General features: G+C 37.6%; 4 protein-coding genes across 6 annotated transcripts; 3 read left to right on the top strand and 1 right to left on the bottom strand.

Moving 5' to 3' along the window:
• The first annotated feature begins 312 nt into the window (after positions 1 to 312).
• On the top strand, positions 313 to 2,324 carry LOC135583100 (uncharacterized). Its single transcript, XM_065164321.1, has 2 exons — positions 313 to 484; positions 736 to 2,324. Exon 2 carries the CDS (start codon positions 779 to 781, stop codon positions 2,153 to 2,155), a length of 1,377 nt encoding a protein of 458 aa, XP_065020393.1. The 5' UTR covers positions 313 to 484; positions 736 to 778; the 3' UTR covers positions 2,156 to 2,324.
• A 776-nt stretch (positions 2,325 to 3,100) lies between these two features.
• LOC135645674 (small ribosomal subunit protein uS10c-like) lies at positions 3,101 to 7,510 on the bottom strand. Its single transcript, XM_065164311.1, has 3 exons — positions 7,241 to 7,510; positions 7,108 to 7,158; positions 3,101 to 3,532 (listed from the first exon to the last, which is right to left on the bottom strand). Exons 1-3 carry the CDS (start codon positions 7,466 to 7,468, stop codon positions 3,221 to 3,223), a joined length of 591 nt encoding a protein of 196 aa, XP_065020383.1. The 5' UTR covers positions 7,469 to 7,510; the 3' UTR covers positions 3,101 to 3,220.
• A 123-nt stretch (positions 7,511 to 7,633) lies between these two features.
• LOC135645670 (pseudouridine kinase-like) lies at positions 7,634 to 13,679 on the top strand. The gene is made up of 9 exons (XM_065164300.1): positions 7,634 to 7,796; positions 7,907 to 8,032; positions 9,816 to 9,918; positions 9,999 to 10,046; positions 10,852 to 10,949; positions 11,078 to 11,192; positions 12,269 to 12,351; positions 12,470 to 13,034; positions 13,435 to 13,679. The coding sequence occupies exons 1-9, from the start codon at positions 7,713 to 7,715 to the stop codon at positions 13,479 to 13,481; spliced, it is 1,269 nt and encodes a 422-aa protein (XP_065020372.1). The 5' UTR covers positions 7,634 to 7,712; the 3' UTR covers positions 13,482 to 13,679.
• An 818-nt stretch (positions 13,680 to 14,497) lies between these two features.
• Positions 14,498 to 25,222, top strand: LOC135645652 (splicing factor U2af large subunit B-like). 3 transcript variants are annotated; one of them, XM_065164274.1, is made up of 14 exons: positions 14,498 to 14,749; positions 15,236 to 15,480; positions 16,422 to 16,529; positions 19,225 to 19,292; positions 19,600 to 19,698; positions 19,929 to 19,999; positions 20,101 to 20,145; positions 20,219 to 20,278; positions 21,309 to 21,369; positions 21,479 to 21,591; positions 21,702 to 22,148; positions 23,980 to 24,115; positions 24,266 to 24,333; positions 24,543 to 25,222. In XM_065164274.1, the coding sequence occupies exons 1-14, from the start codon at positions 14,615 to 14,617 to the stop codon at positions 24,678 to 24,680; spliced, it is 1,794 nt and encodes a 597-aa protein (XP_065020346.1). In that variant the 5' UTR covers positions 14,498 to 14,614; the 3' UTR covers positions 24,681 to 25,222. The 3 variants fall into 3 exon arrangements, with proteins under 3 accessions (XP_065020346.1, XP_065020348.1, XP_065020356.1); XM_065164276.1 differs by having other exon boundaries at positions 14,499 to 14,749; positions 19,603 to 19,698; XM_065164284.1 differs by lacking the exon at positions 19,600 to 19,698 and having other exon boundaries at positions 14,499 to 14,749.
• The last annotated feature ends 255 nt before the right edge of the window (positions 25,223 to 25,477 follow it).

Here is a 25,477-nt window from a genome sequence, read left to right as displayed (position 1 = left end):
TACGATAATTTTGTGACTCTTACGATACGGAGGACATCACCAATTTATGATGATTAGAAGAGTTGACCAACTTGAGTTGACCGTGTTTTGGATTGGGTGAATGCTAACCCACCTCCAATGTAGATTATGCACATGCTCATAATTTGAATGTTAATTGACTTAATTGACCCGTGGTGGCATTCTAATCCGCTGTCTATGGGCCGCCACGGTCTGATCCGGTCCGGTCCGGTCCGAACCGTTCTTGGCAGATCGTAAGCCCAATGAGGATCGCCAGACCCGCGCTGCTTCTCTCTTCTTTATCTCAATCGCTTCCTTACGTTTCGCGTGTCGAGGGCAGAGGAGCGCGAGATATGCTCGTCGAGTTCGGCTCTACCATTTGCATCGAGGACGAATCGCTCTCGCCCCGTCGTCGCTAGGTTTTTGGAGGCCGGTTCGGAGTCGGCTCTCCCTCCGAAGAAAGGAGCATTAACCCTAGAATCCAGAGGTGAGTGAAAGATCGGCTTTGGTTGAAAGAAATTTGGATCTTTATGACGGTGTGCTGATAATTCGTCCCTGATAATCGCGATCTTAGGTATTCAAATCGGAAATTTGATCTTTTTCGATGTAGCGTCGGTGATTGAATCATCTTCCTCGTCCAAACCCTAGAATTCTCTCGCGGCTTCTGAGGAAAAACTCGTTCATTTGTTCGTATACCGATAAATTTGCATTGCTAATTGTCTGAAATCTTCATTTCAGCGGAAAAATCTTCCAGCTTTGTGATTGATTGGTGTTCGGTGGGATGGGTTGGGCGCAGATGATCGGAAACGATGCAGGCATCGACTGGGACCAAGCTGTTCATGTTTACATGAATGTGATTGCCTGTGAGAGTGAAGATTTGCAGATCAAAGCCACTATTCAGCTTGCCCGTTTGTCGAAGGACGCACCGGAGGCCATCTTGGCAAGCACCATTCCCGTTCTTGTAGACCTCCTATCTTCCACATCACGGATGCAAGAAGCAGCTGTGTATGCTTTAAGCTGCATCGCCCACAAGCATGATGGTCGCTTATGCCCCATGATTTGCCAATTGGAAGCAATCTCTTTACTTCTTAGGCTACTTCCAACGTCTAAAGAAGGGCTGAGGAGAACATTGCTTAAGTGCCTTCGGACTTTAGTATCTTTTGATGGTCCCAGTAGGTTGATTCTAGCAGCAAATGGTGGTCTGGATATCACACTAGATTTGTTGTCTAGATGCACTGATGATACAAGGCGGTACTTATTGGAGATTCTCACTGCCTTGGCTTTGTTGAGAGAAGTGAGACGAGTATTAACGGGCTTTGATGTCCTCAGGTTTCTTGTTGAAGCTTTATCAAATGGTAAAATGATATCGAGAGCACGAGCTGCCCAAACCATTGGGGTGCTCGCGATTTCGAGGAGAGTCCGGCAGAAACTTGTTGATTTGGGGGTCATTCCAGCGCTCATTGGTTTTCTAAAGGAGGCTGATTCCTCTTATAGGCTAGTTGCGGGAAATGCTCTTGGTATAATCTCCTCTCATGTTGACTACCTTAGGCCAGTAGCTCAAGCCGGTGCAATCCCATTGTTTGTGGAACTGCTCAAAGGACCTGAACCCCTTGGGAAAGAAATTGCCGAAGATGCTTTTTGTGTATTAGCCGTGGAAGAGGAGAATGGTGTCATGATAACAGAGGAGATGGTGAGGGTTCTTGAGGGTGATGCTGACGACGCAAAAGGTGCAGCTTTAGATATTGTATGGGATCTAGCGGGGTACAGGCATTCCATCTCTGTTGTCAGAGAATCAGGTGCAATTCCAGTTTTGGTAGACCTCCTGCGTAACATGGATGGCAATCTTAGAGAGAAAGCATCTGGTGCTATTGCACAATTAAGTTATGATGCAGCAAACAGGGAAGCTATTGTGGAAGCTGGTGCCATTCCTGTTCTTATTGACCTTTTGAGAGGTGATCCGGAGGAGGTCAGGGAATATGCAGCGGAATGTCTACTTAATTTTGCAGAAGATCCTTTGCATCGGGAGCGAGTCTCTGAAGCCTACGCAGTTCCATCTTTTCTGGCCATACAAGATAGGTTAATTCGTATCCGTGCCTCTGATGAACATATTTTCAGGTCCATGAGTACGCCGAACGTTGAGCGATTCATTTCACACTAAGATTTGATCTGCATCTTCCGAGATTATGGTTTAAAGCTCACTTGCAATTGTTATCTTTTGCCTAGCTTATGTGTTGTTTCGAAGTCCAAAAGTATGTCCACCTTTTAACTTTGATGTTGGGTATTAGTAATAAAATTTGCTTCCGTGCATGGTGTCTAACTTGCATAAATTCTTGATGTATATTTTTTCTTTTTGACCCCCCCTTGTATGTGATTTCTGTAAGTAAATTTGATTATTTTAAGAAAAAAATATAAGTACACATGGGCACCTTTAGTTGTTACAAAGATGTAAAGTTTTTTACTTGTATTTATTTTCTGTATAGTCTATAATTTTCCTAATAATTAAGCTGTGTTCGTCGTAGAATTTTGAGGCTTTTAATCCTGTGATGTGCGGTAACATAAAGTTCAAATCCAGTGATGAAACTCTACACAATCATGATATAGTTTGCATGCGCGATAGCAATTGTTTATTCTATTCAAATTTTTATTTTTTTTCTCTTGTGTTTTGATCTGATATAGTATGTGCTGACCATCTATGATGATGTTTTTTTCCCTTCAATTAACCTTTTTTTATATAAAAATAATTATTTGCATAACCTACATTGTTTGCCTTGTGATCATAGTTATTGTTTCTGTTGATGCTTTTGAGAATATGCTGCTGGAGAGTGAGAAGCCGATCAACCTCAACAACAGCTCTAAGCCAAGTCACAGTATTCCCGGTGACTGAGGGGGGCACCTCGGAGAGGTACGACGTACATATCCAAAGTGGTTTGCCACACTATCCTGCACAAAAAGTTTCACTGATTGTAGACTCGGAGGGAGACATCTCCTCCGTTGGGCTGCTGGAGAAGAATTAGATAGTTGCTAGGCGTTTTGAAAAGATCTACTCACAACGACACTATAATTTATCGAAAGACATTTAATCCACTGAATTTGAATCCAAAAATAATCAACTGATATAATCTTCCCTGTTAATCTTCGGTTGTGGGTATCAAGAAGTACAAGAAATATAATAGCACAGAAAAGAAACTACAACTGATGAAAGAAAGAGTCACTCCAGATCGGATCATAGCTTGACCTCCACATCCACACCGGCTGGAAGGTCAAGCTGCATTAGCGAGTCGATCGTTTGGGCGGTCGGATACAAGATATCGATTAGCCGCTGGTGAGTCCGAATCTCGAAATGGAAACGGGAATCCTTGTGAACATGGGGTGACTTGAGGACACAATAAACTCTCCTCTTTGTGGGAAGGGGAACTGGACCCATGGTCTTGGCGTTGGTTGTTCTAGCAGCTTCCAGGATCTGCTTGCATGAGTCCTCCATCAACGACACCCAGTAGGACCTCAGCTTGATTCTTATTTTCTGCTTCGGCGCCATCTGGTGACACAAGTAGATGAGAATTCTGTACTGAGAAATAGTTAGCCAAAAGGAGCATTTTAGGAAAACAATAAGTTCTCTTTCTGAAACTTTAAAACTTCCAACATCCCCGGTCTGTAGTTCCTAAATTTTGATGAGACAAGGTGGCCCGAGTGTCTCATTGTAACCATCAACTTTTGAAAAGATCATGTTCAGCCCAGCAGTTTGAGCCAAAACGCAACCAGCTTTTTAAAACAAATGATGGTTGTGAAGGTATAATGTTCTTTACATGTTTTCCATAAAATGTCGATTTGATTCTAATAAAGAAAAGATGGCCCGAGTGTCAATTTGATCCTGATAAACATCCCCAAACCATGGTTTCTAAATTTGATGAAGAAAAGGTGGCCCAAGTGTCTTATTGCAACCATCAAATTTTCAAAACATGTTTGGCGCAGCAGTTTGAGCCAAAATGCAATCAACTTCTTAAACAAATGATGGCTGAGATGGCATAATGCACTTTTAAACAACTAAGTGAAATGTTGAAGGTAACCACAGATCTCTACTAGCCAGGTAGTCATCACTAAGAATAGGGACAGACGGAATCATACAGCAGAAGATTTCAAGACATTTTGATCTATCAAGGGGAAACAAAACACTAAAATTACCTCAGCTATGTTGCAATTATGCCAAGCTGATATTATCTAAAGAATACTCATCTATCACATTCACTTGGCTTCGCTGCTTTCTCATACCTTCAAAAGGCCATACTCTTTAATATATTTGCCATAGATACGTAAACTTTCATTCAAGTGATTATCATCCACAATAAACCAAATACCAAACAAAAAGGGAATTGAGGAATATATGATTTTCCACATATACATGTATAAGTCCAAATGCTTATTTATATAGCATAGGAACTAACTGAATAGTAGTAGTCAACAGTCAGCAATTGAGAAGCATTAGTAGCTCACAAAATATTCAATATGCAAGTTTCTAGAAACAATCTCCATAACAAAGTATTGAACTTGTTATTTTTTAAAACTATTACACAGTTAGATGGAGATGAAACTCAGAACTAAATGCTGTTGTCCAATAAGTCTACTCCAATTCATGACAAAAAAAGATGGGTACATCAACAGGAGATGAGCTTGTTCCTGTACAGGTAAATAAATTTATGTCTGGTTTCCCTTACCACAAACTCCAGGTGGAATATATCAAGAACTTGAAAACTGTCTGAAAGCCATAGAGAAGACACAAGGAAAAAAACAATATTTTTCCTCAACAACATGTATTGCATTTTAGCAATTGCATGAGAAGCCAAAGGAGATGTGTCATGGGCCAGCAGCAGAAAAATTCAAGATCCCATGACATGATAGAAAACCTAAATGCTTAGTGCTATCAGCTAGTAAATAAAAGAAAAATCCATCAAAACATCTTATGATAAATGTTGGAAAAATCATATTAAGAATGTTTTGCCAATATTTTCTGTAGCAAAAAGAAAAGTGACTTCTAGTCACTGAAATATGATATATTATCTAATACCTAATGTAATAACTTTATAAACTTGGACAAGTACTAGTTAAATACTTATCCACTGATCCCAAACATTCCAATTCCCATAAAATTCAGCGTAGAAAGACGCACAAACATTTACTAGTCTAATGGTGAGTGTGGTCTCCACATCCTCTTGATTATATTTAATGAACTCTATCAATATTAGATTTAATGAACTCTATCAATATTCTAGCTGCATGAAATTTGATGTGAAGAGTCTGTGGTTGGTGACCTCTATGATGTGCACCTTATGGTTGATAATGACCTCATCAAGTTCAAAGTTATCTTTGGGTGGCACATCATACTCTGAACCATGAACTGCCAAGATCCTATAGTTTTTGTCAGCTGAAAAACATGCAGCAACACATATTGGTGTTTTAGATGATCTATCATACTTTGTTCAGTCACATGATGGATGGATCTAGCCATCTTGTCCATCAGATCAATTGATCCTTTTTCATTCTTTCCATTAAAATCCTTCCTAGATAGTCATAAATATCTCTCACCAAGTCAAAATGACCAAAACTATAAAAAAATTTGAAATATCATTAAACTTAAAAGCATATAGAACCAAAATTCCCCCATTACTGTCTCTGACTGTGATGTGAACTTCATGCTTCTGCCTTGAGAAAAACTGCATTACAGGTCGCAAGTCTTGGTTTTCTCTAATTATCACACAAAATTGACCTTCACTATCCACATTCGCAGCAAACTCAAACCTAAATGTGCTGATGTTTCAGATACTAGTGCACCAGCAAGGTTCAGAATGGTTTTGCTTTCTTTAGATGATCAGAATCCATTGTGTAACATCATAAGCCCCCAAAGACCAACTTAATGAAAACTTCTCACAATGTTTTTGATAATTGTTTCTAGTTGAATCTTCAAGGTAGGATTTGTTTGAGTTACAGGTATCAAATTTTGCTATTTGTACACCTTGAAGTAATACTGCTACCTTATTTTTTAAATTCTTGTACTAGAAATCTTGCACACAATTCATCTTCATTCATGATCCAAAAAGTAACTTGTTGTTTTCCTTATGTGCCAAGTTGAACCATATAAAACTGACATCATCGGTTTGGTAAGATTCCAATATGTGGTAGACATATCATATTGAAACTTTTCCCTATACCATGACAGAGAAATATTGGCATGGGGAAAGGTGAATACCTCCATATATTATCAATCATGCATGCCAATGCACATAATGCACACATCAAATCTACCTGTTCACTTGATCCAGTGCATGCCAATTGGATTTAGTACAGTTGACGCATGACACCACAAACCATAATATCGATGGACTTGGCATGCAAGACATTATCCTTCCTAGTTCAAGAGACTTAGTAATGTAGTTTTCTTTCATGATGGTTTTTTACATTACTCCAACTGAAGGTTGCGCTCCAATGGACTGCTTTGAATTATAAGAGCCTTCCAAATAAAAATAGTTCTGCTAATTGACACTTCATTTTACCTTTGCTCTTAACACTCTTTTCAGCGTAAGACGATTGAAGGATTCTTCTCCAGATAAATGGGCTCAATCTCTAATCTAGTTGGACTGATCTTCCCATTATCAGATAATTTTTATAGGTTAAAGTAACTCCTTTCCCGCATGGGTTTGCCCATGTTGGAAAATTGACTTTTATATTTCGGTATTTCCACATCAAAACATTGGTGGCATAGAAAATTGCAAAGTTGTTTACCTCATGCCGAATTGCATGAATGTGAGAGTGATGCCAATTACTGGAAAATGCTGTGCAATGTTGCAGCATTTTCTTCCACAGTTGAAAAAAGTAAGTGCTATTCGCTGCATTTCTAAAATGCATCCTTATCATCGCATACATAGGAACGAGTAAGGCTCAATCCTGTTAAATCGCCAGAAAATCTAGGTTACAAAAGTGTATCGTGGATATCTTGGTTTCTTAGTCATCAGCCATGCGCGGAAATTACAAGCCGCAGCAGAAGTGCAGCACCAAATAGAGGAGGGAGAAAGAAAGATGACACCTTTAATTATATGGAAAGAAAGGCCGAGAATCGACTACCTTATCGGCATCCGCATCGACATCGAGAGCCACGGCAGATTTATCCTCAACCTTCAAAAAGAAAGGAATAATAAGCACACACAACACAACCAAGTGAGCTTCAACAACACCAGAAGGCAGAAATCTACAGTACCTCGAAGCCGATCGAAGTCCCCGCTGCATCTGGGGTTTGCTCGGCCCCGACAGCCTCCGCGGCGGCAGCGGGGGCGCGCGGCGAAGAGGGGACGCGGGAGCGGAGGGAGATGAGAGGATTCGACCATTGGGGCGAGAAGGAGAGGCATCTGGGCTTCGGAGAGAGGGAAGCGCGATTGGAGAGAGGAGGGAGGGCGAGCGTCGCGGATAGCGAGGAAGACGCGGCCATCGCTCTAGCAGGCGCTCCGCCGCTTTGGAGAAACCACTCCCCAAACTTATCCTGCGTTATCCATTAAGAGCTCCATATCACGTGCGAAACGCGTGACTCATCATTTTTATGCTTTGAGTTTTATTAGGACAATATTTATATTGGGACATTTCGAATCCGAATCCGAATCCGTTCCTTCCGAGGTCCTAAGTAGTCTCTCCGAGTCGCTCGAAGGATCACCGCGGCTCGCAAACGCAGCCTGGTAATGGAGAGTGCTGCGCGCAGGCGGTTGGAATCGATCGGTCGCCATCTCCTCCCTCCCCGAATCCTCTCCCGGGACCTTCATCTGGTACGTGATCTTCTTCGAAATTTTGTTATTGATCTCCTTTTCCTAACATGTCCTGTTTTTAAGCTTTGCTCTTTGCTTGCACTCGGATGCTTCTCTTCGTGTTGGTTCAGAATCCGGTTAGTTTGACGGAATCAAACGCCGTTGGCTCTTCGCCTGTTATAATCGGTGGGATGATTTTGGACATCCACGCCAAGCCTTTCACTGATCCGGTTCCCGGAACCACTAAGCCCGGGGAGGTATTGTTTCGTGTATTCTTAGATCAGATGCTTGTGCAAATTGTTTTAAGTGTGATTTTGTTGCGATGTACTTCGTATTTCGTGCTTATTGTCCAATTTTAGGGTGAAAATATTTTTCTTTTCGCAGAAAGCTCTTTGATTGAAGTTAACAGATTTGGAGGTTTGCTAGATTTTTGCTGAAATGCTTGACTTGCAGGATGTTCGGATTTTACTGATCATTCTTACCTCACAATTATTAGTCTTCTTGAGATGGTTTGCACTGTAGCATATGTGGCTTTGCTGTTCACTCCAATCTAACAAATCTTGTTCATTTTCAGAATCACTTTGTCTTTTTTACTATAATTTTGTTCTTTTATAGATATGTGAAACTGATACAAAGATTTAACTGAATGTGTTAAAAACAAAGGAAACTTTGACCTTTGCTGCAGTGAAGGCTGATTTGAAGCGAGATGCAATTAGGAATAGTTCAGTGGTGTTCAACTTGGTCATGGAGTTATGTTCATGATTTATTTTGTAGGACTTGAGTAGTTAACATTTTGGTGCAAGCTGTAAAGTGAAAGAATGAAGATATTTTGAATGTTTTCATATACTAAGAGGACTGAAAGAAGAAGACTATTGATTTTGTTAAGATGCAAATCCTGTCTAACATGGTCAGATCATTCTGGGGTTGTATATTATCTATTCCAACCTCAAACCACCATGGTCAGACCATCTTGAAGATTTAGGAGGGACCACTTAAGTGAAGAAGTGTATTTATGATGATAACTTGAGTTACATTAATGATTTGGGCAATCATAAGATCCCTTTCTCAGTTCAAAAGACACCATTCCCAAGTCAAAGTTCAAGTCAAAAGGTAACTAAGTCTTAACTAGTACTCTTTACTAAAGGGAGTTATAGCTACTTGGACTAGGTTTTTTGTCCTTGTTTTCAGAAGCAATTGGCTGTTCATAAGTCTCAGTATACGTATAATACATGATATGACATTTATTTGTTGTAGTTAGAGTTGTATTAAGGAAATTAGAGTCGTATAACAGATGGATTTTATGAGAATTCTGGTTTAACTTTTCGTTTCTCAATAAGTAAGCCTTATTAAGTCCTACTTTATTTAGGAATAGGATAAAAAGTATTAAAGTTTATAAATAAAAGCACAGTAAGTTTTTGAGGCATGACCATTTTGAATTTGTCAATGAATACTATCTATAGTTCTTCATCGCTTTTTCCTTCTCTCTCTCTCTCTCTCTCTCTCTCTCCCTCTCTCCCTCCCTAGTAATACAAGATATACAATTTGATAAAAAGCTTGAGAATAATTGTGATTCTAGTCTTGTGTTGTGTGGTATTGCAGTTTCTATGAGAAAAGGGAGGGGGGATTGGGGTTGGGACATACATAGCTTTCTATAGTGCTCCTTATATCATCCTTCTGTAAGATAAAAATATACATAACAGCAAGTCAACAACCACTACACAATTGAACAACAAAAGGAAAAAAGGTGCAAAAAGAGGGGAAGAAAGGAACATTTTGTGAGATCTAAACTAAATAGCCAGCAGTCTGCAAATCTGCCAGCATAGGCATCTTCCTAACTGTTGGCTTCAAGGCTTCAGGCTAGGTGCCAAGATGTTGGTCCTACCTTAAGCAGGAACCTAGGCAACTTAGCTTTAAAAAAATTTCTTTGGCTTTTGGTCCAGAATTTGCAGCTTCAAGGACCATGGTACATAACAGTTTGTAAAGTGTACGTGATGCTTGGTCTTGGTGGTTATTCTTAATTTACATAAGTCCCCTCAACAGGTTCAGTATGTAAGTGGAGGAGTGGCAAGAAATATTGCTGAATGTATGTCAAAACTTGGAACTAGACCTTTCATGATCAGTGCTGTTGGATTTGACATGGCAGGTGATATATTTTCCTGTTATATGTGTGATTTGTGTTGGCAATAGTCACCATTTATTTACAACATCTTTTTTTTTTCTTAGGAGAGATGCTACTGAGGTATTGGAAATCTGCTGGACTTTCTACAGAAGGTAATTACTTCAGCATTATGTGTTATCAATTTGCAGATCCAAATGAAACTACCATTTTCTTTCTGTCTATGATGATTTTGAGGTCACACTGAAATGAAACTACCATTTTTCTATCCACTTTCCACCAGCAAAAGAAGGAATCTGGAGTCAAATTTACATGCTTACTTATAATTAACCTCCACTGACACACAACCATGCAATATGAAGTTACATTTATTTGAAATTTGAAGATTCTATAATAGTCATGATACATGAATGGGCTTGGTTGTTTAACTTGCATAGTCTTGCATGACTGTTTGGGATGTCTACACGAGCAGAAGTTTCTGATGCAAGAACCCACAAATGAGTAAATTGAAGGAACACATAGAGACACCATAATGGGGGACCAAAGCCCTACCTACAGCAACATAGCTGACAGTGGTAGGCACCTTACAAATATGTTAATATGCACAATTTGATGTACGTAGTGTATATTCAGTTCTATCCTTGCCTCCTTGGTCTACAATAATTGATAATATAATGCTTTATGAGATGGTAACTTCTGTTGGAAGCACCAAAATTTACATGTAATGAAGATGATGAGATTATGGGTTCTTGGTTTGTCATGATTTGTGAAGAGATAAATTTTGATGTGTGCAAATATAACATATATTATGTTATCCACCAGTGTATCTTTATGTTAATCTCAATTGAACATCAGTTGCCATTTACCCAATGCTCTGGATGGGATATGGATCGACTTTAATGGCACAAGTCTTTATCTTTACCGTATACTTCATTGTCTACTAACAATTAATCATTATAGGAATCCTGCAGTCAAAGAGTATCAGAACTCCTGTTGTTTCAATTGTATTTGATTCCAGTGGAGAGTTAGCAGCTGCTGTTGCAAGTGTTGAGGCTGTTGTAAGATAATATGATCATTGTTTTCCCTGTGTGATTACTGCTGTTAATCTAGATTCTTAAGTAATCTCTGTTAAGTATAATGCATTATGGCAAGGTAATTTTCTGAAAACCTAATGGCTTTCTTACAGGAAAAGTTTCTGACTCCAGAATTCATCAAGCAATTTCAGAGCTATATATGCTCTGCACCAATGTTAATTCTTGATGCAAATTTGCACCCAAAATCGATTGAATTTGCTTGTCAAAGTATGTGGTATTGCTTCAGTATTCTCTTTAACCTTCTTGTGCTCTGAAGTATATAAGTATCTATTTGTTTGTCATAAAAGCACAATTTGAATTTTCATGTCATAAAAAGTAGTTATTTGGAGTAATCTTCTGCGCTTGCATCATCAAACTTTCCTAACCATTACCTTGTTTCTGCTGCAATCTCTGTATGCCTACATGTAAGCATTGATCCATCATATTATTTTTTTAATTTATGTCAAAAACATTAGGCAAGAAGCCCTTTTCCATTTTCGAATCTTGTACAATCTTGTCAGGGAGTTGTGAATAATGTTTTTGACTTTGCTTATGGTTTTCATTTTGACTTCCTTTTGGCACCATATCTGGTCCCTGATTATTTGATTGAATGTGATATTTGGAATTCAAATTCAAGAGAATCATATGTTTAGCCTAGAGATAGGTTTTTTTTTTCTTTGTACAACTTTGTTATGACTTGTTCTTAAAAGTTGTTTGAAGCTTTCAATGCTAGGCTGCCTTCTACTATCTTGTATCTGTAAAATGCTTTGCACAAAAGGTTTATGATAAAGACTTCTAATAGTATTTTTTCCTTTTTTTATGCTTAGACTACCATTCTGTCTCTAAAATTTATTATATCTTTCACTATATCTAAGAATTTGGACCATTATATTCTAGACTAAGTATTTCAATTTCAAGTAATGGGATCAAACCCACGTAAAGATATTCCCTGGCAAGGTTTGTTGTACCGCCCTAATTAGTATGATATGAGTGGTATGGACTGGTACGACTGACGATTGTGATGCAAATCGCTCGAGTCCCCGTCATGATGCCCTAGCATACCATGTGTTGGTATACTGGTATAGATCAGTATGTATCGACCCGGGAAATCTCCGAGACGGATCCAGTACCCGAAATGATGAATTCTGTTCCTATGTTCATAAAGATATGCACTATAATTAAGTATTATATTTTCTATCTTAAATAATGGGATCAACCAATCATATATTCTCTATCTCAAATGATGGGATCAACCAAGTACTACTGTCCCAAGTTCATAATCTTTTTCTTTTAGCTTTTTACAGTTGCAGCAGCAGCTGGTATCCCAGTATGGTTTGAGCCTGTCTCAGTGAAAAAGTCTACAAGAATTGCAACTGTTGTGAATTATGTGAGTTATAGAATATGACAATTTATATATACTTTCATGATGATACTCGTTTAGGCTACCTTACCAAGTCAGTTTAGCATGTTCACTTTTCTTCACAAATTTTCTATTGACTTAGCAGATAACTTGTGCTTCTCCGAATGAAAAAGAGCTTATTGCAATGGCAAACGCTCTATCATCCAGGAAACAGTTCAAATTTCACTGCGAATCAACTAAAGGACAACGACAGTCTGTTGAATCTCTGTTTCAAGTGCTGAAACCAGCAATATGTTTTTTGCTCGACAAAGGTATTAAACTGCTTGTTGTGACTCTTGGCCCAGATGGTGTTTTCTTATGTATTAGAGAATGGCCAAGGTTTAAAAGTCATGATTTGAAGAGCAGCAAATTGGACGGTCTTGGGAGGATGTCACATGAATTTGTGGATGAAAGCTGCTCCCTGAAGCAAAATTGCACCACAATATCTGGACAGCTTGGTTTCAAGTCTTATGCGTTTCATTTTCCTGCACTTCATGCATCAGTGGTGAGCTTAACAGGAGCAGGTGACTGCTTGGTTGCTGGAATCCTTGCATCCATTTCCTCTGGTTTCGACATGATGCGAAGTGTCGCAGTGGGCATTGCTGTTGCAAAAGCAGCAGTTGAGAGTGAAACGAACGTTCCAGCTGAATTCTTTTTACACAATATTGCAGGTATGCTTCTAAAACATCCAATTATCTTTGCAGATGGTGAAAAGCCAATCTGAGGATATATATGATCTATATACCATTTGACATGTTCCTGTTTTTATAAATTTTCTCTGACATGCTTATCACAGGAACAGTATTTATTGTGTATTTGTTACATTCTTTTGTAGTGAGTACAAAAGGAGCTTGTAAATTGTAACGCTCAATTTATTGCTAGAAATTACTAGTATACATGAACTCACCATTCAGATTTACTACATTATCTGCCGGGTGTGTTCTATTGTTTTGGCCATCCATAGTCATTCCTAGCTCCATGATGCATTTCAAACTTAACGTTTAGGCCTTGCTATAAACTTAACGTTTATTTGTTGACTGATCGTAAATGCATCGCTCTTCCATTTTGCAGGTGAAGCGAAGATCATTCTCTCGGGGGTTAAACAACTTCCCTTATGAGTGATCAATGATTAGCTTTCTACAAGCTGTTCCTTAGCCTATCATTATGCCCTTTGTATTTATCAGTTCCCTGGAAGTGGAATCAGTGCCTCACTTTTCTTTGATGCTGTGCTTTGTAACATTATTGATCATTGCAGATTAGCTTCCTGTGTCCTGATCTCTTTCACAATAAAATATTGTTCGGGGATGATTCTGTTATCTATTTCCAGTGCATTCCCTTATCTACTATGTCCATGAATACAAGCTTAGAAGTTCGTATACAAGCCTAACAGGTGTACTTTATCTATGTCCATTTTACATGAGTATTTTGCATGTATGAAAGCTCATATTTCATTGTATCCTCTCTGAAATAGGTATATTTGTTCTGAGATCCTCACCATTTCAGACAACAGGCCTTAATTTATATTAGATTATATATTAAGCTAATTTAGTTTTATTTATTTTGGAACAAAATTATCCTTCATCTTCTATTACACTCCATCCAAAATTTTGCACGAGGTATATATATATATACATATATACTTATATATGTATGTATGTATATATATATATATATATATATATATATATATATATATATACATATAATTAATTATTTATAAATTTAAAGTCATATAAGTACGATCGAAATTTCATAAAAAATTATATAAGTACTTATATCACTGGTACTAGTTCGATTGGTGGGTCAACTAGTTGCTAATTTATATTTAAAATTCATAAAAACAATTATATTATAAAAATATGTTATTTTTATTAAAAAATATGAAATATAAAGGACCAAAAATTATGGAATTTTTCTAATTTATTGTAAAAGAATACAGTGATTAATAATTAATAGCGGACCTGATTAAATATATAATAATTAATAGCGGACCTGATTAACTGAAGCGGCTTCGATCGTAATTTTCTTTTTCTGACGGGTCAACCGGCCGGTCCGGCCCGGTTCGAAAAACTGATCAAATCCAACCCCGGTTCAGGGCCCCTTCGCCGCGTCTTAAACGTTAGCCAATCAGTCCCACGGCCTCCGCACTTGCAAAACCCTAGAAGGCGACCTCCTCCATCGAGCGATTGGAGGCTGAGAGGACAGACCGAACGCCTTCGGGACAGAAGTAGATCGAGGGGAGCGCTCGAATATGGCGGATTACGGCGGGAGATACGAGGACAACGGCGAGGGGTACAACGAGTACGGCGGTGGCGGCGGCGGCGGCGGGGCTTCCCCTCTGCCGAGGACCAGCGGCTTCGACGTCCTCGGTGATCCCAGATCTCAGGTTGCTTTCGCTCGCTCGCACGTTCTTTACTTCCGACATCGTGCTTGGTCCACGAACATTAAGATCGTGATCACAAGAGACGGGTGTTCTACCGAATTCAGTATTGGGTGTGATTTTCTGCAGTGGCCTTGCTTAAAACATATGGAGTCATCTCTATTTTTGAGCTTTGAGCTTGAGGAGATCAAATTGAAATTCTAGGGTTTCACATGCTATGCTTCCATCTCCGTTGACAAGGGAGGATCTACAGTAAACAATTTGTTTATCCTTAGATTCTTCCAGTCAGCTTAGTTAGGCTCGTGTGGGTGTTTTGTATTATATGTGGATCTTGTTAGATCTGTCTGGGTTTATTCATTTGCTTTGTTTGCTTCGGAAATAATTGCATTGGATTGGATGCTTGACTTGTTGGTATCGGTTGTATATGTTCATATGTTTTTTTTAGAACGTATCTTGTGACTCGAAACTTTAATATCTTGTTCTTTATGACAGTATGATTCTCATGAACACGAGAGAGGGTCCTCAAAGAACAGAGATAGGGGCAGGGACAGGAACAGGGAGAGGGACAGGAACAGAGAGAGGGAGAAGGATAAGGAGCGGGGCAAGGATAGAGAACGGGAAAGGGACAAGGATCATGGTCGCCATCACAGAGATCACAAAGACAGAAGTGAAAGGAGGGAACATGGACGAGATAGACCCGAGGATCATGATCAGCACCGTAGCCGAGATCGTGATAGGTATAGAAGTTTATGCCTTGAGATTTACCTTTTTCTGTTTCTTTTGCATTTTACTGAAGTTCATCGACCACGAGCACCTGTCTTGGCGTAGAATTATCTAGTTCTGCACTGTCTCACATGAAGTTATCTTCTCAAGGTTTGACATCAAGGGTTTGTATGTCTATGCATGTATGATAAAGTTATTGGCTTAGGCATTCTGTGATCCAGATTGCACGTTCACATGCAGAATTCTCGTCCTATTCTATCTTTTTGCAGTTGTGGATGACTCTCTATTCTATTAGTTCATGTTGGTTTTGTGTCATAAGTTTGTCATTTTTGGCATGGCTTGCTAATACATCAATATAATTCAGTCAAAAAGCATTGACTAGTTACATCATAAACATATTAGGAGTATGTTTAAAAGGACTTTTTCTTGTTGTATTGGAAAGACTGTTATTCTTTATACTCTCATTCAGTAAATTTCAGAATGCAAGATGTTTTGGCTTTGGTTGACCTCTGTCTTACTAGAATCGTTTTCTACTATGACTTCTTTAGAAAGTCATTGAAGGACTCGATTAAGGAACTACCATGATGCAGCTTCAGCGAGTCTGCTTCTAGTTCTTAGATTAAAATCATTAGTGGTTACTGCTATAAATCCTTGTTGGATTGTGATCTAGCCCACTTCAGTTTTGTTGCCTATTTTATGTGGAATCTCTTCCTCTACCAAATTGGGTCATTGCTATCAGTTCATCAAGTAGATGCAGATTTGGAATTCAATATTTCTATATTTTCAGATCTAATTTCAATCTTTTTAGGACTCTTCTATGAAGATGCATTGTCCAAGAACTCATCCACAGAGATATTATCTTTTTGTATATTTCTCTTGATAATGGCTTAGCAGAAGAATACATAATAACGTATTGCTTAGATATTTCTTATACTATCATTGATGTTTATTTCAGCCATCGGGATCGGGATAGGGATGGGCGTCATCGACATCGTTCTCGTTCTCGGTCCAAGGGTAGATCTGATCATAGGTCAAGATCTCGTTCACGTTCTAGATCTAACAGGTAACTTATACATCATTGATGATGCTGACACTTTGGCTTATGTTTCTTTATTCTCTGTCCTTGTTGATGTACATGATAGGACTTTTTTTTCTGCTTTCCCTGCATGGTTATTATAATTTTTCCTGGTTGTGTTTTGTTGCACCACAAATATTTTTTTTGATTGAACAAATTCCACTTGTACATGGAAATTTTCAAAATTTTGCTACTATGTAGGTTGCTATAACTATGATTTCCTTCAGAAGGTGTATATCATTTTGAGTTTTATAATCTTAGTTCATATGCAGGCATAACTTTCTTGTGATATGTTTCAAGAAGGTAATATCTTAATGTTTAGCTCAAAAGACAAAGACTATGTTGACAATTCACTCATAGTAAAGCTCTATAGTGCTGTATAGATAAGTTCAGGGTCAATGGCCAGTTTAGCCTGGCTATGATTTTCCAAATTTTGACTAGTAGTTGTTATCTAAGATGATATTTCTAATACTTTTTATCAAGATCATTTTTCTATAGACTTATCTATGCATTTTTTATGTATTTTTTTCAAGATCGTTTTACTTTGGAGCAATCTATGCATCCTTGTGTTGATGCTATTGCATGATCATCTTGCATAAGACCTATTTGGCATATTTGAATATGTTGAATATGGAGACCCTTGTACCTATGCATACATGAACTGCAAAATCATTTCTTATGTTTCCTCATCACTATTATTTTAGTATCGCTATATTTTTAATACATGATTAGTCACTTTGATCCTTTCCAATGTCTTATACTTATCACTTAGTTTTTAATTGTCATTCATTAAATCTTGGTATTTGCCTTGGCATAACTTTTACCTATGTTGAAGGTGCCAGCTAGGTTAGCTGGTAAAAGTTTTGACAAAATATCGCAAGGTTTTAGGCTCGAATCCTGCCTTTACCACTTACTCTTTACAAAAAAAAGAAGAAAAAAATACCTATGTTTTATTAATCTTAATTTTTATTATATTTAATTATATGTTAAATTAAACATTCTAATAAGAACCAACACACGGTGCAGTTGCATTATGCAGTAACCATTATGTTATTGAGAAAAATTGAGTTTCACAGAGTATGCTTTATGAAGCTACAGTCTTTAGGTTTGCAAAGGCTAGCCTAGAGTAGTTTTGTTTTCCAAAGATCGTGAATTAATTGATCTTTTAGATATTTTTCTTATATTTTTTTTCGAGACAATACTAAAGAAACTAGAATAGGTTTATGGTTCAGGTGGTAGGTAGGTTATTGGAACATGAGTCAAAGGAGATGTGTGGGACATTGTCCAGTAGAATGCAATTGCTATTTATTTGTGTGATTAACAACATGTAAATCTTCATTTCACATGGCTCAAGTAGTTCTGATAGCTCAAATTCCTTTTTCCAGATGTAGTATTACTGCAATAGCTAGATGAGCTAATTGATGAAGTTGTCAACTTGATAGTTGTAGACTTAAATCTTTAGCATATCATGCATTAATATTCTGAATAAAAATAAGAACAATGGCTTGTGAGAATTACCTCATACTTTTCTTCAGCTGGGCTTCAATATTGGGTCCACAGCTATAAAGTTGTGGTTCAGATAAGTAGTACTATATTCTGGTTGGTGCTGGGCTGTTTGTCTGCAAGTTATCTTGATAGGAGATGAGAGCGTGGCTTGGACCTAATCTGACATGTGCAATGGACAGCTCTTGTAGTGGTTGATAGAGATTGTGTCTGCCTTCCCTCTCTTCCCATTTGATCCCAATGGTCTAACAATTAGCTTTGTATTTCCGTATGTTACAAATTAATGGGTTGTGTGATAAATTATAAGTTCCTAATTGGCTAGAGATGTTTTAATCTCATGGCATTATATGAGCTTATTGAGAACTGGCATTGGATACTGAAAGTTTAAGTTAGACATGTTTTGAGCTGAGTTAGGGGATTTCAATCTGTATTCACCATCATGTAACTGAGAGAAGATGGGTGGTCCATGAAATCTCGTACTATCAGTGTTAATATTGTTTTATCTTGAAGGTGGTAGGGAGAGTTTATACTATTTCAGTTTTTGATGAGATTCATAAATCAACCAACATAGTTATATGATTTTATTTTATATTTTTTTTTTTTGCATTTTCACGATAATATTTAAAGAGGATAACTAAGGCTAGTCATGTTTTATGTACCGGAGTATTGGACAGTTAAGAGACAATGTGTAGATGAGATGAGAATATTGAAATGAATCTTCAAAGTTTCTAGAAATGATAGAATAATTTATATTTTTATATTTTTATTTGTGAACAATTAGGTATAATCCCAATAAAAGATAACATGAGATGAAGTTGTTGAGGATGACATGGGCATGTCCAAATAAGATCTACAAGTGCGACAGTTATACGAGGTGAGTTAATTAAAATTAATGATGTGAGAAGAGGTTGAACAAGATTTTAAGAAAAAATTTCTACCAATGATACAAAGAAATTTAATTGCTCTTGATTTGGTGAGGAATATTGTTTTACACAGTTATCACTTCTCAATCATGGGAAAATATGCACATAGCCTGCCTGAATAGTTGGTACAGCTTCTTGTTGTATGTTTGTGTGTATGTATTCTTTATGATAATGTTTACTTCTTAAGTTAATCTTATCCTGCTTTTTAAACAATATTTCAGTGATAACAAATTTGAATTTGATTTTTATACAAACAGCAAACGTATCAGTGGCTTTGACATGGCTCCACCTGCAGCTGCCCTGTTACCTGTTGCAAATTCTGCTGGTATATTCTTCTTTTAGTTAAAAGTTCTTGGCTTTTGTTTCATCCATAGTTAATTAGCTGGTAGCGAATGAAGGTATCAAGAAAAATGGTGCTACTTGGTAAGCATTATTTGTTCATGCATATGCGCAAGTACCCTGTATGTAAATTAGGAGCTAAATTCAATATAATAGGTAGATTCAGCATAATCTGTGTGCTGTTTTGTTTTGCTTATTTTACTTTGTAATTTCATACTGAAACTGAGCACAATTTTGGTTGTTTTTTGTTTTGGTGTTTGTTTGTTTCTTTTGTCTATATATGTTATTGTAAGAAGGCAATATTGGGCCACTTGTCCCACTGTGCTGCCAATGGGCGTCAACCAACTCCTGTAGCTTTATGAACAAGGAGGAATCAGTGCACTGGTTTGATGGTTCTTGTTCATCTCCACTGGCAATTTTTTTCTAATTTAGTTGTCTTTAATTTTGTTTTAATAATTGAAAAATGAGTTTATTTTCTTTTGTGATGGATTCTATTTCAGAAACCAGACCAGATCTCCTGTCTGCGAGGGCATAAAACAATGATGCTGCATATATTTCTCTGCTGCTTATTCTAGTACATTTGGTGTTAAATGCTGTTATGCAACTCAGTTTGTTTATACAGGTCAGCTGCCAGTTACGACTCCAGCTATTCCTGGAATGTTTCCAAACATGTTCCCTATGGCAACTGGACAGGTTCTTGCTTATCTTGCTGTCTTTTCCTGAGATGCAATATTTTTTCAAGAGTTTTCCATAATTTATGTTTTTTTATTGATTGTTGTGTTTTCTTTTGCCAGTTTCAAACAATACCTATGATGCCAGTGCAAGCGATGACTCAGCAGGTGTGATAATTAGCAAATTTTTATTCTCAGATGAAGTTTTCCGACATATTTAATGTAAGCATTGGTACTGTAGGCTACTCGGCATGCTCGACGGGTGTATGTTGGTGGTCTTCCCCCTACTGCTAATGAGCAGGTCTACTTGCTCATTTGCTTTAATTATTATTATCACCATTTTTTTTAATATGCACATCTTAAAACTGTGTTCTCAATATGTTTCTTTGAGATTGTTATTCCTTTATGTAATAGTCATTGTTTTCAGAAACATGAATTCAGGGAAACATCATCACCTACAATATTATAAGTATTTCTGGTCCACTTTTTGTCCTATAGCTCATCAATTGATCTTTTTTCTGGTCAAGGACATCATTCTATATGCCATGGAATTTAATTTTAACTCATTAAAAAGTTAACCAAATTATTTTTACAATTATTCCAAAATGGAATCTTAGAAATACTGGGCATCTGTGACACAGTTGTTACATCCTATGCATCTGCACAAAATGAACCTTTATAGGGAATCTAAACTGTAGGTGCTAGCTGGTCATGAATGTGTGCAAGGACGAATTTGTTTTTTCCTCTGCTTTGTGAGAGTAAAGAAAAAAAAAGGTTGGAAGGCTTTTGGTAAGCCAAAGGCCATGGGAATTCAACTCAGAGGTCTGGTGAAGAAAAACTTTTTCATGATAATTCATCATGAACATGCAAACTTGTTGGACCCAAAGCCACTATTGTTGCAGTCTTTTCTTTTCTTTTCTTTTCTTTTTCCTTCTTTGTTTGCACTCTCTTCCAAAGGAAAAAAATGTGATTGTTCTGGGGGTGGCTTGTCTGTCCTTGGAGAATTTAGGCAATTGACTTTAGTGACCCTAATTTGCTCTTGAGTTTTCAATTCTCATGTGTTATTGGGATTTGTCTGTTTTTAATGTGATATTATATGCTTTTTGCCTAGTGATTTTTGTATATGATGTGTTTGAAGTCTTCTGTATTCCTCATTATGTTGAAGCCATACTCTTATGAAGCTTTTGCTTAATAATCGTGATTTTTTTTTGCATCATGATTCTTTCTAGTATGAACATAATATCAAATATTAAGTTTGATAAAGCATTAATGAAAGTCATTTCATGTTTTGATTCTGATGATTCCCTTGTATCATTAACAAATGTCTGCAGTCTGTTGCAACTTTCTTTAGCCAGGTCATGTCTGTTATTGGAGGAAATACAGCCGGTCCAGGTTGGTCCTTAAGAAGCGGTTTATAACTTAAGAAATTTTAGTTTTTCTTTTAAAAGTTTATTGACTCCTTTATTTTGCTTTTGTTTTTTGTTCTTTGTTGCAATTGAAGGTGATGCGGTTGTTAATGTATATATAAACCATGAAAAAAAATTTGCATTTGTGGAAATGAGGTCTGTTGAAGAAGCAAGCAATGCAATGGCCTTGGATGGAATCATATTTGAGGTTGGAAGTTTTCAGATTGGATTAAATTTATACTGTTGATATATTCTTAATGAGCACAAATTGCTAGAATGTTTCTAAGCTGGAGATTTGTTGCTGTGTTTTTTCTTTAGGGAGCACCAGTGAAAGTCAGAAGGCCAAGTGATTACAATCCTTCTCTTGCTGCTGCACTTGGCCCAAGCCAGCCAAACCCCAATCTTAATCTTTCTGCAGTTGGTCTGACACCAGGTTCTGCTGGTGGACTTGAGGGTCCTGATCGCATCTTTGTTGGTGGTCTGCCATACTATTTTACTGAAGCACAAGTCAGGGAGTTGCTTGAGTCCTTTGGACCCCTTCGAGGTTTTGATCTTGTCAAGGACAGGGAAACTGGAAACTCCAAAGGTTATGCATTCTGTGTCTACCAAGATCTCTCTGTCACGGACATTGCATGTGCAGCTCTCAATGGAATCAAGATGGGTGATAAAACCCTTACTGTCAGACGTGCAAACCAGGGTGCAACCCAGCCGAGACCTGAGCAAGAAAGTGTGCTTTTGCAGGCACAGCAACAGGTAGCATTGCAGGTAAAAAGCAAATTAAACGAAATACATATGGACCCAAATTTTGTTTTTTTAATTTGAAGTTGATTAATCTTAAATTTAATAGCCAATTTCCTACAGAAAACAATGAGCTCTGTCTTTTGATTTTTACCATTCAAAATTTTACTACTCATGTTATTTTTGGAACTTACTGTTGTCTAATAGGTTCTTTCTTTTAGATTGATGCTTTTAAAAGCAACTTAACTAATTGAAGATTATAAGAAATCTAGAAAGGGTGAGAAGTTGTGCCAGTATCTCATGGGTGACAGCATTTACCATTTACCAAAATATTTGTTCTATTATTAGATCACATGCAACATTCATGCTGATACAACAGAAATTATTTGTCATTTGTGTGTTGTTTTTTTGCTGTTTGGATAACTTGGTGCCCATTTCTATGCCTTACAAAAAGTGGAAAAAAATGAAGTACCTTAAATTCTTATACCATGGGCTTACATTTCCACCCCGAAGTAGTATTGCTTGGATAACATAGTGGTTGAAATAGCTCAAACTGAACCTTCAAAAATTCTACCAAGATGTTTTAAGCATGGAGTAGGTCTACGTTTGGCTGATTTAGCTTGAGTTGTCCTTGAGGTTTTTCATAACATAAGGATTGCAACAAGATGCATGCTTGTCTTTGAAGCATGTGTCAAACTCGACCATAATACTGGAGTTGGTTGAGTTTGAGTCAAATCATTTGTTCACTCGGCCCATGTCATTTGTTTGGCTGATTTAGCCTGAGTTGTCCTTGAGGTGCTTCATAACATACAGATTACAACAAGATGCATGCTCGTCTTTGAAGCATGTGTGTCAAACTCGACCATAATACTGGAGTTGGTTGAGTTTGAGTCAAATCATTTGTTCACTTGGCCCATATCATCTCTATTGAGTTCTTGTTTTAGGATAGTCAACTTTGCATGTACTTGGTCAGAGTTAGTGATTTTGAGGGCATGGTCATGAATATTGGGTAGAGCTTGGACGGTTGCTATAGGCAGAGAAGTTGACGCTGTATCAATGGCAGGGAGATGAAACTTCGAAACTGAAGGAACAAAAGGGGGGTGGCAAAGTTGATTGGGAGGAAAAATATGAAGACTATTGGTAGGCTTCAGCCCTTGGCTTACTTAGCGTCTTCTCATGGATTTGTGGACATTTTTAAAGTGGACCCGCTATGGGTAGGCTTAAGCATATGGTTCACTTGGCATCTTATCATGGAATTGTGCAATGGACATCATATGGTAGACCACAAGGACGTGAGAGATGCTATTATTATAATACCTATTTTTGATTTGGATTATGCTCTGATCGAAATTGTGTTTATTGTTTTTCAAATGAGTGATTCTAAAATCTTTGTAAAACAAGCTCTGATTCATCAAGTTATTTGAGCCTAGGTATTGTAATAGGCCATACATATTTCAGTTTATGAAAAACTAATGATTAAAGTTCTCCAATCAACTAGCTCAACTAACTTTAGTGTTGTTTCTGAGTTTTGGAACCGTGGTTTGAAGTGGTTTAAGTGGCAGGCAGTTGCATGTTCTGATGATTATCAAAATATGTATCCTTAGATGCTCCTTGTTCAGCCATCAAACCTCTCAACTATTTTTAGGTAGGCTTCATGATTTCTCATTGACTAATCATCTTTCTAAATTACTTTATTCAACAATGTATACAGTCATTATAGTTGCCATTAGCAATATAAGTTCTTCTTGAAGTTATTTTATTAATTGGCATGTTTCTGATGTCTTCTTTTCTCTAATGCTAGAAAAACTTTGAGCTTGGGAAATAACATCTTCACCTTTCATTAATTTTCTGGATGCAGAAGCTTGTATACCAGGTGGGATCCCTTTCTACCAAGGTGGTATGTTTAACCCAGGTTGTCAGTGCAGATGAGCTGAAAGATGATGAGGAGTATGAAGACATAATGGAAGATATGAGGGGAGAAGGTGGAAAATATGGTAGGTTTTAAAACTTACAGTGCATGCTTTTATGTCATATGGTATTTATATTGCCTACCATTTCTGCTGAATGCAATGGGGTTGGGGCCGAGTTTGATCTGTTAGATTCTTCTTTTTCTTCCTGGGAACTTATTATATTTGGGTTTGCAGGTAATCTGGTGAATGTTGTAATTCCTCGACCTGGACCCAACGGAGAGCCAGCCCCTGGAGTTGGAAAGGTTAGTAGAGATTGCATTGGGTTAAAGTTATTTGTGTATACATGAAAATAGACTTTGAAGGGCATGAAAGCTTGTTCTCATCATTGTTGCATAGTCTCTAGTCCCGCTAGTCCGTTTTAGTACTCATCACCTTTTGCTGGTATTTTGATTTCTACATAGCCCTGCAATATATATAGACTGTTGACATTCGACTTCATTGTTTCTTGTAGGTATTTTTGGAGTATGCTGATGTTGATGGCTCTAATAAGGCTAGGCAGGCATTAAATGGTAGAAAATTTGGAGGAAATCAAGTTGTCGCAACTTTTTACCCTGAGAGCAAGTTTGCTCAAGGAGAATACGATGGGTAGTTACCTTTTATCCTCTTATCATATCGGACGCAAATTGGGAACAATGTGGACCAACCTATTAGTTGTCTACCGAACAATGAAAATATGGTTTAGTGAATAGAACTTTAGGGCAGCAATGCTAGATGTAGCTGATTCCTGCTATTCTTTTGCTTGTGTCCTCTACTAAACAAAGAATGGTAGGTTTGCTGCATTACATGTGAGTCGATAGCTTGTCTCACATGGTTTTGAGTATCTCTAGATAGGCTTTTCTATCATCAAGAAAAGTTACTGGTGTCCGAGACACTTGTTCTCCAGACTCTCAGAAGGCACTATATGGATCATATTCTGTTTGGCTCTCACATCTCCAGAACTCGTGTTGTCACAGAATTAGAATTTTTGCTGCTGCTCTTTTCGGGGGTGTAGATATTGTATGGAGTTTGGAATTTGGATTCAACCATATTATTATTTTCCTGCCAGATTAGTGATTTCTTTGAATCTGAATAGGTAGACTGTGTGTATTTTATGTATACGAGTAGCTAATGTCTAATGCTTATTCACATCCATACTTATGTTGTTGATTTTTCTTGTTCAAAATCTGATAAACACAGTCCTCGATGGTGAGAGACCTCCAACCTTTTCTTTGACACGTTCATTCTCACAGTTGTGCATTTGCGTGCTGATTGAAGCATGCATAGCCGCACTCATATAATTGTATGAATTGTTGAGACATGGAAGTTTCTAAAGTGATGATGAATTTGATGAAAACAAATTTAAGATGCTATCAGAGCTCAGAATCCTGTGTTGACAAAAAATGTAGT

This window comes from Musa acuminata, chromosome BXJ1-4 (genome assembly GCF_036884655.1).
Source record: "Musa acuminata AAA Group cultivar baxijiao chromosome BXJ1-4, Cavendish_Baxijiao_AAA, whole genome shotgun sequence".
NCBI lineage: Eukaryota > Viridiplantae > Streptophyta > Magnoliopsida > Zingiberales > Musaceae > Musa > Musa acuminata.
This window is presented reverse-complemented; position numbering and strand designations above follow the sequence as displayed.

What these genes read in the sequence shown, in the direction of transcription:
- LOC135645652 (XM_065164274.1), top strand. Translation starts at nt 14,615, where the DNA reads ATGGCGGATTACGGCGGGAGATACGAGGACAACGGCGAGGGGTACAAC. An exon ending in TGCAAGCGATGACTCAGCAG is followed by an intron (nt 20,146 to 20,218) that starts GTGTGATAATTA and finishes TTGGTACTGTAG; the next exon opens with GCTACTCGGCATGCTCGACG. An exon ending in GGGAGAAGGTGGAAAATATG is followed by an intron (nt 24,116 to 24,265) that starts GTAGGTTTTAAA and finishes TTGGGTTTGCAG; the next exon opens with GTAATCTGGTGAATGTTGTA.
- LOC135583100 (XM_065164321.1), top strand. Translation starts at nt 779, where the DNA reads ATGGGTTGGGCGCAGATGATCGGAAACGATGCAGGCATCGACTGGGAC.
- LOC135645674 (XM_065164311.1), bottom strand. Translation starts at nt 7,468, where the DNA reads ATGGCCGCGTCTTCCTCGCTATCCGCGACGCTCGCCCTCCCTCCTCTC. An exon ending in GGACTTCGATCGGCTTCGAG is followed by an intron (nt 7,159 to 7,240) that starts GTACTGTAGATT and finishes TTCTTTTTGAAG; the next exon opens with GTTGAGGATAAATCTGCCGT. An exon ending in TCGATGCGGATGCCGATAAG is followed by an intron (nt 3,533 to 7,107) that starts GTAGTCGATTCT and finishes TTGTGTCACCAG; the next exon opens with ATGGCGCCGAAGCAGAAAAT.
- LOC135645670 (XM_065164300.1), top strand. Translation starts at nt 7,713, where the DNA reads ATGGAGAGTGCTGCGCGCAGGCGGTTGGAATCGATCGGTCGCCATCTC. An exon ending in GATTGAATTTGCTTGTCAAA is followed by an intron (nt 11,193 to 12,268) that starts GTATGTGGTATT and finishes AGCTTTTTACAG; the next exon opens with TTGCAGCAGCAGCTGGTATC. An exon ending in TTGCAACTGTTGTGAATTAT is followed by an intron (nt 12,352 to 12,469) that starts GTGAGTTATAGA and finishes TTGACTTAGCAG; the next exon opens with ATAACTTGTGCTTCTCCGAA.